The sequence below is a fragment of the Mizuhopecten yessoensis genome, unplaced genomic scaffold (genome assembly GCF_002113885.1).
Source record: "Mizuhopecten yessoensis strain PY_sf001 unplaced genomic scaffold, ASM211388v2 scaffold8195, whole genome shotgun sequence".
Taxonomy (NCBI): domain Eukaryota; kingdom Metazoa; phylum Mollusca; class Bivalvia; order Pectinida; family Pectinidae; genus Mizuhopecten; species Mizuhopecten yessoensis.
The window spans coordinates 793,982-805,953 of record NW_018407426.1 but is presented as its reverse complement, the minus strand read 5'-3'; the positions used below and the strand labels follow the sequence as shown (position 1 = coordinate 805,953).

General features: G+C 38.1%; 1 protein-coding gene across 3 annotated transcripts in view; it reads left to right on the top strand.

The window, feature by feature from the left end:
• Positions 1–11,972, top strand: part of LOC110455285 (lisH domain-containing protein ARMC9-like) — a 38,347-nt gene that overhangs the window by 13,169 nt on the left and 13,206 nt on the right. For all 3 annotated transcript variants that reach the window (XM_021505319.1, XM_021505317.1, XM_021505318.1), the window contains exons 9-17: positions 3,725–3,799; positions 4,092–4,216; positions 4,829–4,943; positions 5,470–5,565; positions 7,724–7,814; positions 8,150–8,273; positions 9,049–9,188; positions 10,177–10,253; positions 11,364–11,438. In XM_021505319.1, the coding sequence (XP_021360994.1) occupies positions 3,725–3,799; positions 4,092–4,216; positions 4,829–4,943; positions 5,470–5,565; positions 7,724–7,814; positions 8,150–8,273; positions 9,049–9,188; positions 10,177–10,253; positions 11,364–11,438 (918 nt within the window). The remainder of the gene's footprint in view (positions 1–3,724; positions 3,800–4,091; positions 4,217–4,828; positions 4,944–5,469; positions 5,566–7,723; positions 7,815–8,149; positions 8,274–9,048; positions 9,189–10,176; positions 10,254–11,363; positions 11,439–11,972) is intronic.

The following is an 11,972-nucleotide window of genomic DNA, read 5'->3' as shown; positions in this document are numbered from 1 at the left end:
CAAAAGGCCCAGGGTACTGATATTGGGCCTGTAGCATGCTGGGATGAAGGACTATAAAGTTTATTCAAATGAATGACCTTGACCACCTTTCGAGGTCACAGGGGTCAAATGTTGTAAAATCTTCATGCGACTTCTTCTCAATAACCAAAGGCCCAGGGTACTGATATTGGGCCTGTAGCATGCTGGGATGAAGGACTCTCAAGTTTGTTCAACTGAATGACCTTGACCAACTTTCAAGGTCACAGGGTCAAACGTCGTAAAATCTTCAAGCGACTTCTTTTCAATAAGCAAAAGGGCCAGGGTACTGAAATTGGGCCTGTAGCATGCTGGGATGAAGCACTACCATGTTAGTTCAAATAAATGACCTTGATCCACTTTCAACCTAATGTCCTTGTTCAACAATCAAGGTCAGAGGCGTCATATGTTTAAATCTTTTAATAGGTTCTTATGAAATCTTAAGATTACAAGTGTTAGATTAATAACAGGTGAGCGATGCAGGCCCATTGGGCCTCTTGTTTTGTACCAATTTAGATATTGATTAACCTGTTGTTGTAGTTTCTGTGAATTATTAAAGGCGATTTCCATAAAAATCGGTATGTATTTAGATAGCAAATCTAATTCCGTGATATCCGTCATTGGTTGTGTTCTTCAATCACTGATATTTAAACAAGGAATAAAAGAGGATACTTCAAAGCATTCGACAAGCACATATCAATTTGCTCCTAAGGATTTTTTGAATAATTCATTTATCAGCATGGCCATCACGATTGCTTGTATATGGAGAAAATTTAAAATTCTTACCATGAACAGTCATTCAGAGTTTATCAAATTATCACTCACTTTCTCTAATCTCTAATCTCTGATCTAAACTGATATTGTAATATATTAGTCATGCACACTGGTAGAATTTCTCTGGGTTTTATTGACCAGTGGAGCCTTACAGGCCCATGGGTCCTTTTGCTGTAGTTATGACATATTGTTGGTAGATTTAAGTGATTGAAGTTTGTTTTTTCCTAAATTCCTTGTTGTTGTAAAATACATTTGACATTTTTTAAAGCATGGTTACCTAAAATATTAAAAATATCAGTCTGTTGTTTAGATTCTCATTTATGAGTGTTGTAAACAGTTCCGTGGCCTTAAAGCTTTACAGCACTTGTAAAATACAATCTTATAGTATTCTGCCTGTTGTAGTATAGGTAATTATAAGTCATCCAGTATTTTTGCAATGTTATATGTGTAGCTGTATGATAGAGATCAGTTGTATGTAAATGTTTGTATCTCTGACTGGAAAGTAAGAGTCAAAAAGACCCAGATGACTGGTGTTTGAAATGACAAGTTGGTATTATTTATAACAACTGTACATCAATTAAATCATAAGGCGTCCTTGATTATCTCCCCTGTTTTAACAAAATGTATGATATATATATATATATATATATATATATAGAAAAAATAAAATTAACGACAGACTAAAAAACTAGCTGCTTTCACCCTTCACAGGGCTCTTCAGGTTTCTCTTTTGAATAAACCTGAAGAGCCCTGTGAAGGGTGAAAGCAGCTAGTTTTTTAGTCGGTCGTTAATTTTATTTTTTCTAAATTTACTTCCTTCACATGGACATTTAATCACTTTTTATTATATATATATATATATATATATACAAAAGTATATGGTTTCATGATCTCTATTAATACCTGATAAGTAAATGTTCATTAATCAAATCATGATGATATAAGGAAACAAAAATTATAACTTTTACTGACAACATTGTCTTACATTGTCTCACATGTTAATGAGATAAATTAAGCAGAATAAATAAAATATTTTGTAAATAAATGTAACTGTTTGGTTTGAATTTATATTTCATAACTGATAAGTTTAGAAATCATGTGTCATAAATAAACTGCTGAGATGTGATTAACATCTTCAACATTGCTACACATCTACTTATCTCTAAGAAAGAAAGGGAATTATTTTTACTCTTTAGTAAAATAAAATTTGTCTAGTTTGCTTCTATTGAACAAAAAAGGATACATATAACATTTATGCCAACATTACAATATCCAGGGTCCAGTTGTTCAAAAGATGATAAGCTTAATCAGTGATTAGCACAAATTTTATTTTTTGTGTATCTTTAAAACAAAAACCATTGAATTAGTTACAACTTTCCAGATAGCAAACATTTAGTAGAGCGATTTTACATGCAAAATTGTGAGATTTGACCTGGTATAATGACGACGAAATTATTTTAAAGGTTGAAAAATGTCGTTTAACAATGATTAAGCTAATCACCTTTTGAACAACTGGGTCCAGTGGTAGATAACTCCTGATTAACAATCATTTGGATCACACAGCATTATCCTAATGTAACCATTTATCTTGGGGCCAACTATTATAAAAATATTGTTTATTATACTGGTGAACAAACTCGGAAGCCATACTGCTGAAGTCAGTTCTCTGATCTGCTATAATAATGTGATATTTTTTTTTACTTGAGAAAACTTCATTCAGTGCATTTAGTGGGCAACACCAAAATCATGCAACAACCCTGTCCTGTAAAAACGTCTCTCATGTTTGCTTTCTCGCTAATATGAATTCTTGAGGTATATTGTAATACATTTGTAACTGTTACTTTGTATTGTCAATTTCTTCAGATTCACATGATTTCGTTCTAACTGTACTCGATGTATCTTGTCATTTCCTCTTCAATAGACTTAATCTCTTGTTTGTTGTGATATTATTCTATACATGGTCCTCCCTTTTTTCAAAATTTCAACATTTGAATCCCTAATTTTAGTATACCTTTTCTTGAATTTCTGAAGCATGAAAATATTAATTCCAATAGTTTGTCATCAGAAGGTTATTTTGAATACTAGCTGTATCATCTGTGTTAATTAGACAAACTTATTTTCTTCAGGGGTGAATGAGTAAAAGCATCGAGGATGATTTGGAAAAGAAATTTTGGGATATAACAAAATTGCAAACTAATTTGAATAAATGATTCTTAAAAAGTTTTCACATACGAAATTCTTTTATTTTGGCAGTAATTCTTTAAGAAATTGTCATCAATTCTTATGTTTTACTTAATAATTAGAGTTAAATGCAGTGTATTATTGATTTGTAATTATGAAAAAAAACCTACAGTAGTATCAAATTCTATATCTAGTGTTCAGTCAAATACTTCTGTAGCTAGCTAGTGTGTTAACATTTATTAGTGATGTTAAATTGAGCAGATTAAGCTGTGATTATCTGGCCGTAGGTTTCATTTTGATTTGTATTAAGGTAAAGAGTATCACTGTACAAGTTATCATGAAAAAGAGTTCTTGACCTCCTTTGTATAAAGATCATGGGTGGTCAGGTGGTGCAGTGGATAGCACACTTGCCTTTCACCAAGGCGGCCAGGATTTGCTTCCACACTAAGACCCTCCGCGTGCTAACATCTGGTCAACAAGAGTGATTAATTAAAGTTGAAATAACTTGTTTCATAATTGATGTAAAATAAATGAAGATTATATAAAGATCACAAGACTACCAAAATACAAAAATGACAAAATAAAAAATAAAAAATTCTAGGAAAAAAAATTGTTTAGTTATTATATTATATAATTTAATAGAAGAAGTATTACTTGAGATATTCCAAATTTTAAAAAAAATTGCATAGAAATTTGTTTTTTTGCAATACATGTTCATCAAATGTATATCTATTTCTGCTGTATTTGTTACCAGGCTGATTACCACAACCTCATCGGGATAACAGCTGACCTGGTGGAAGCCCTCGAGTCTACAGTCACAGGCAAACCGGTAGGACATACCACCACAGTGCTATTGTCATGTTTTCGGTGAATCGATGATTCTAATATGAAATCTTATACTTATATCGTGTAACACTTCAATGTTTGCAATCTAAAGAAAAAAAATGTTTGTTCAACACTGCACCAGGTTTTTTTTCTAAGTATATGTCAAAATAACCTGAAATGAAATCAGAAGCATAATACAGTGTATATAAACACCGAATACTGGAACACCAAAATTTTGTGTCGGCTTGTGTCTCACCTCTAACCTTCGTTTGACCTCTGACCTTTCTTGCCTGCAGGTAACTCCAGAATACCTCCAAGAAATTTGTGCTCGTCTGTTCAGCGCCCACATGAATCAGTCAGTGGACTTTACGCGCCCAGGCACAGCTAGTCAGTTCCTGCGACAATCCATTGCCCCGCAACAGTAAGTACTTCCGACAGATCTTTGACCCACACAATGTGTCTCCAATCGTCTATGGTTCCACCACATTAACCCTTTCGCCCCTTGGTAACTTTAGTAGACTCTACCATACATTGATCCGGATGAGTCTATTATGGTCTACAGTGGTGTAAGGGTTAAGTTTCTCTGGCAGTCCATTGTTCCACAATGTAAATGGTTCTTACAGTGCTTGGTACCATTACAGTGTTTCTGACAGACCGCCAACCCAAAAATATAAGATTCTCTTGTCAGTCCCAACCCCCCAAAAAAGTACCTCCAACAGTCTATCACCCGGTATCTCAAACAGTCCATTATCCCACCACAAAATGTCCCCAACAGCCCTGTATGTGTCTTCATGGTCAACAGTCCATCACATGACAAATCAATTTCTGTTACAGTTTTTTGGTCTCACACAACAGAAAGTGGACACAATTGTTGCTTATGGAAGAAAATAATCATTGCTTGCAGAACAAACCATTTCTCCTGAGAAATAATTAAACACTAAAAACTAACATATTTCCAAATCAAACGAGATTTTCCCCATAACACATAGTTCTGTAGTAAATATTGTGTGAAATTGATGTGGTTCTCTTGCAGGAAAGCTATGGAGGAACCCGAACCTTATCCCTCTCTTGACTTCACGAAAATTAAACAGGATATGGCTGATGCTACAAACAAGCGCAAGGCACTGCTTCTCCAGGCCATGAGATGGGTAAGTCTACTTTATTATAGACGTTTTTTCTCCACCAAAGTCCAGCATTTGTAAAATACAAAGGTGTGCTAGGTGTTTTAATTAAAAGAAAAAGCGTTAAGGTATGCCTTACAGATGTAATGATGGAAATTCAAATCATCACACGAATTCAAGGGAAATAGTTAAGCTTTTATTTTTGAAATATTTTCATCTGGAATTAAATCCTGCAGGAAATCTGAGGACACATTCTATTATTTATTGACATTTTTCATGCTGGTTAGCCCTTTCTCCCCTATATAACTTTAGTAGACTCTACCATGCATTGATCTGGATGAGTCCATTATGGTCTACAGTGGTGAAAGGGTTAACACTTTTATATTGATTATATTTGCTTTAACTCATTCACCCCTAAAGACACATTTGAACTCTTCCAGTGCAAAGGTTTGGAATATTTCATTTTGAAATTTCAGGGGTGAATGAGTTAGGAAAAGTTAGTTAAGATCATAATTTGATTGTTATTTATATGAGGATTTTTTTTTGTCTACAGAGACTGACACAGTCTAATCCGCAGCAGCGAGACACCACGATGACAGCCTACAGGGACCATGACCTACTGGGATGTGTCCAGGGGGGACCTCACAGGGTAAATATAACCTACTGGGACGTGTCCAAGGGGGGCCTCACAGGGTAAATATAACCTACTGGGAAGTGTCCAAGGGGGGCCTCACAGGGTAAATATAACCTACTGGGAAGTGTCCAAGGGGGGCCTCACAGGGTAAATATAACCTACTGGGATGTGTCCAAGGGGGGCCTCACAGGGTAAATATAACCTACTGGGATGTGTCCAAGGGGGGCCTCACAGGGTAAATATAACCTACTGGGATGTGTCCAAGGGGGGCCTCACAGGGTAAATATAACCTACTGGGATGTGTCCAAGGGGGGCCTCACAGGGTAAATATAACCTACTGGGATGTGTCCAAGGGGGACCTCACAGGGTAAATATAACCTACTGGGATGTGTCCAAGGGGGACCTCACAGGGTAACTATAACCTACTGGGATGTGTCCAAGGGGGACCTCACAGGGTAAATATAACCTACTGGGATGTGTCCAAGGGGGACCTCACAGGGTAAATATAACCTACTGGGATGTGTCCAAGGGGGACCTCACAGGGTAAATATAACCTACTGGGATGTGTCCAAGGGGGACCTCACAGGGTAAATATAACCTACTGGGATGTGTCCAAGGGGGACCTCACAGGGTAAATATAACCTACTGGGATGTGTCCAAGGGGGACCTCACAGGGTAAATATAACCTTCTGGGATGTGTCCAAGGGGGACCTCACAGTGTTAATATAACCTACTGGGATGTGTCAAAGGGGGGCCTCACAGGGTAAATATAACCTTCTAGGAAGTGTACAAGGGGGATCTCACAGGGTAAATATAACCTACTGGGATGTGTCCAAGGGGGACCTCACAGGGTAAATATAACCTACTGGGACGTGTCAAAGGGGAACCTCACGGTAAATATAACCTACTGGGAAGTGTCCAAGGGGGACCTCACAGGGTAAATATAACCTACTGGGATGTGTCCAAGGGGGACCTCACAGGGTACCTATAAACCTACTGGGATGTGTCCAAGGGGGGCCTCACAGGGTAAGTATAACCTACTGGGATGTGTCCAAGGGGGACCTCACAGGGTAAATATAGCCTACTGGGATGTGTCCAAGGGGGACCTCACTGGGTAAATATAACCTTCTAGGATGTGTCCAAGGGGGACCTCACAGGGTAACTATAACCTACTGGGATGTGTCCAAGGGGGACCTCACTGGGTAAATATAACCTTCTGGGAAGTGTCCAAGGTGGGGCCTCACAGGGTAAATATAACCTCCTGGGATGTGTCCAAGGGGGACCTCACAGGGAAAATACAACCTACTGGGATGTGTCCAAGGGGGACCTCACAGGGTAAATATAACCTTCTAGGATGTGTCCAAGGGGGACCTCACAGGGTAAATATGACCTTCTAGGAAGTGTCCAAGGGGGGCCTCACAGGGTAAATATAACCTTGCCATCAGTTGCTCCATGCAGACTCCCTTATTTTTGAGAAGTTTTGAACTGTTTCTCAATTAAGTATATACTACTGTACTGCAAAATATGTTCCAGTCATCACTTTTCTCAGACATTATCTTTGTCGTCATTGTATACATAGATTTTTACTAGTCCAAGAGAAAATATTTTTCAAGTGTATTTTTTATCAGATCTCTAGCTAGACGCAAAGAGCCAGTAGGTGTTATGTAAGGGCAATAAGGGCAAGTGAAAGTTTTGAATATTATTATGAAAATATTGGTCAGCATAATAGAACTTGTGCGACTTGCACTCTCAATAGGAAAGTGTGCACCCCTGGATTGAAATATATTCTTTCCTGTAACATCTTATAAGAATCTTACAAGAATTGCAAAAGTTAGTTTGGATGAAGTGAAATTGCTTATCTTTCACTTGTTAAGCTTTTCAATGATCTGTTAGAAGCTACTGACTAAACTTATATTATTTGTAAAATGTTTTGTGATTAAAGAAAGGCTTTTATGTATTATGTATATATTATATTATGATACTGTTTGTTAACTATTTTATGATATGTTAGGGGCCAATGACTAGCTTTTTGTCCTGTTAACCCTTTCACCACTGTAGACCATAAAAGACTCATCCAGATCAATGCATGGTAGAGTCTACTAAAGTTACATAGGGGTGAAAGGGTTAAAGAGTTCAGTTTAAAAATCTAATGAGGCTGATGTTTATTTTCCAGACGGTGGTACTTGGTCTGCTGACGTCGTCGGATGAGTTGGTGAAGCAGGGTGCTGCCAGGCTGTTCAATGCCTTCGCCTCTCTGTGTGCAGGTAACAGTCAAGCCTGCTGATGTGACAGAGTGTACAAAATTTGCTTTATGAAATTAAAAACTTGTTTATTTCCAATACTCAGCTTAGATTAAAGTTGTTAGTTGTTGCCGACATATTTCATTGCTCTCAAATATGATTAATTCCTCAGATGTATTTAAAACTTGTTCCTAGTCTAAACAATTTTACAGAATTTCTCAAGGCTCAAATGAACACATTTTGATTGGACTATAGTTACGAACATGATTTGACTTTAACCTAGAGGTAGCTAGGGTTCACATGTATGGATAGCAGAACCTAAGTTAACACCAGTGTGCTAACAAGGACACCTGTTGTAGGTCGGACATACTTGGCTCAGAATCAGGACCTGTTTACCTCCCTTCTGGACAGTCTCCACAGTGAAGAGAAAGAGTCGGTTACCAGGGAAATGGTCCTTGGAGCCCTACAGAAACTCAGTCTCCGGTAAGTTTGGCCATTAGACTGCAGAGCCTGGTTATGTAATAGTTAATAATAATAAAATAATATTTCGTGGTTCTTATATACCGCTTTATCATAACCTAGTTTGTAGGTCATCTCAAAGCGGTTCACAAATTATTTTCCGTGGTTATAGGGCCATTGCAACCAGCCAATATCTTTCTCAACTCCGTGGGGAGCATACAGTCGGTGCTGCCATTTGGGCACTCACAGCTAGCATTCAACAATTCTAGCACTGTCCAACCACGTACTCATTTACAGCTGAGTAGACTGGAACAAGCAGTGTAAAGTACCTTGCTCAAAGATACAACACAGTGCCGTGCCGTGACTCGAAACCCGCAACCCTTTGGTCACGAGCCCGGCGTCCTACCACTAGACTACTGTGCCTCCTAATTAATTAATATATTGATTAAGGTATAATGATATCATTAAAAAACAGTCATGCAGTAAAATCAGAAGTGACAGGAATTCTTATCACAGTATACAGGTTTAAATTGATAGCAATTATTTTTCATTACCTCAATATCATAAAACAATGATGCTGAACAAATACTGCTATATATACAAGACCATAAACTTGTATAAGCTGTACGCCGTAGCCTTTGGGGTTACGTTGACATCCTGACAGGATAAACAACTTCTCTACTTTATTTACTACATGTCAAAATCGATGCTCTTACTTCTCTTGAAAAATTTACTTCCGTTTTTGTAGCCTTCTGTTTAAACTGTTTAAACCACAGCTTCCATTTTAACTCTGTTACAGCCGTAACCTCCAGACATCCATGATTGATGCGGGACTGATTGAGTGGCTGGTGAAGGTACTAGAGGATAACGACTCCCTGTCTGACTACACACTCGAGTACTCTGTGGCTTTACTTATGAATCTCTGTCTCAGGACATCAGGTTAGTCATTCATCATGTTTTGTCGCAAGATGTCAGGTTAGTCACTGGTCATGTTGTGTCGCAAGATGTCAGGTTAGTCACTGGTCATTTTGTGTCTCTGGACGGCAGGTTACCCACTGGTCATGTTGTGTCTCTGGACGTCAGGTTACCCACTGGTCATGTTGTATCGCAAGACGTCAGGTTAGTCACAAGAACGGTCATGTTGTGTCTCTGGACGTCAGGTTGTGTCGCAAGACGTCAGGTTAGTCACTGGGCAGGTTGTGTCTCTGGACGTCAGGTTGTATCGCAAGACGTCAGGGTAGTCACTGGTCAGGGTGGGTCGCAGGACGTCAAGTAAGCCACTGGTCATGTGTGGCGCAAGACGTCAGGTTAGGCACTGGTCATGTTGTATCGCAAGACTTCAGGTTAGTCACAAGAACGGTCATGTTGTGTCTTTGGACGTCAGGTTGGGTCGCAAGACCCCCGGTTAGTCACTGGTCGTGTTGTGTCGCAAGACGTCAGGTTAGTCACTGGTCAGGTTGTGTCGCAGGACGTCAAGTAAGCCACTGGTCATGTGTGTCGCAAGACGTCAGGTAAGCCACTGGTCCTGTTGTGTCAAAGGACATCATAGTCGAGGACTAGTGTGGTTGTGTTTGAGGACAGTAAGCACATGTACAGTCAATGTATTGAGAGACCTCTCAACAGAAGGCTTCAAATTGGTCTGTTAAATAATTGCCTCTTACTAGATTAAAAGTGTGTAGTAAAATTCTTTGTCAGGACAAGAAAATGGTTGCCTTTTAAGAGACAGGATAGTAATAAGGGGGATCAACTTTATATAATACTCTGTGTAAATGATGATGTTTTCAAGTGTTACTTTAATTCCAAATGTGCCATATGTTAATGATTTTCTTTCTATATATAAAGTGTAAATTAAATATGTGTTAGATGTTTCAAGATTCAAATTTATAAAGTCTAACAATTGTTGTATGATTTGATGTTTCACACACAGGAAAGAAACGATGTGTGACCCACGCAAACCAGACATTGAAAGTGCTCAGTGACCTTCTGGGTCATGAAAATCAGGAGGTCAGTACAAACAGTATTAGTGCTGTCACAGACAGGACATTTTGAAACCTGTGTCTTGACACTTAGATTCCTAAATCATGCTGAGAGTGGTTTGAAGTGTTACCTTGTTATGCTACGATCTTCCATTCTAGATCATTTTAACACTTTAACAAGGGTGTCAATTCACAGAACGGACAATATTCTGTGTCACTGGTCATGTTGCATCTCAGGTCGTAAAGTAAGCCACTGGTCCTGTTATGTCGTAAAGTAAGCCACTGGTCCTGTTGTGTCGCAGGTCGTAAAGTAAGCCACTGGTCCTGTTGTGTCGTAAAGTAAGCCACTGGTCCTGTTGTGTCGCAGGTCCTCAGGTAAGCCACTGGTCATGTTGTATCACAGCACATCAGGTTAGTCACTGGTCCTCGGGTAACGGACAATACGTTCACAGAACGGACAATATTCAATGCATACCTAGTAAATACGTACAATGCCTTATGGAGTAGAATCAAAATTTCACTGAACTTTGATAACATTGACGTCAAAATATTTTGCAATTAGTTCTCTAGAGCTGACAACAGCTACTTAAAGTTGATCATGATCTAACACAGAAAGAAATTGAAGTATATTTTTGACCAAATAATAATCAAGAACACAACAACAAAACCATTGGAAGCAGACACTTCCTCACCGCAATATGTTTTAGACTTCTGGAAAAATGGCAGAAGCAACAAATCATTCTAGATGAAATATTACCATAAAGTGTAAATACTTGTGTGTGGGAAATGTTTGAGTTGTTAACCAGATTATGGTATGGACATTTTCACATTTTCTATGGTTCTGTAATATAATTGTTCTATATCTGTAATCTGAAAATGCATATTTGAAATGTAAATATTTCTGTGCTAATTTCCTCAACACGAAAAATTTGAGTATTTCCACACCATGAAAATTTCAACTTTTACAGTATTTGAAAATAATCTACATTACATATTCAAATTGATCTTTGTTATTGTATAGGGTGTTGCAATACATATTGGACATAGTAGTGAAGGATTTTATAATAAAGGAGTTGTTTTACATGGAAATATGTTGCTACAACAGAGATAAATCCTTGCTATCAATTGCTGGTTACAGATCCGGCCGTATGTGAACGGCGCCCTATACAGTATTCTAGCCATTCCTTCAATTCGTGAAGAGGCAAAAGCTATGGTGAGTATAAAACTTCCTTAGAGCTTTTATTTTAGAAATAAGGGTCATACGGTTTATTTCAGATGGGTAGTTTTCATTGTTTATCTTTCTGTTACAATGACCTATGTCGCATTCGCGTATCTTGGTTGAAACAGTTCAGGTTGTGTAGAAATAGTCCACAATGGACCGAACTATAGGCAGAGCTAAAAAAGCACAGTTTTGGAGAATAAACAACATTGTATCAAGTAAATGTCCTTCTTTCATGAGTCCACTAAATGATGTAAAGTATCTTAAAATTTACTTGTTGATTTACCTTGTTTTGGAAAGAAATAACACAAACTAGCAATAGTCAGCATTTTAGTTTCGGTCAGGTAGGTCTGGACCCCTCAATCTACACGTGCCGAATATTCCTGAGGTCAGCCTCAGTTCAGATCTCCGCCTGTCGTTTTCTTTCAGATTCAACTGGTTGAACCAGATATGCCAAAGGGGCTATAATCAAACATATATCTTATGGAAATTTGCCTGCTGGTTGTGTTTATCTCCCCTGAAAACACT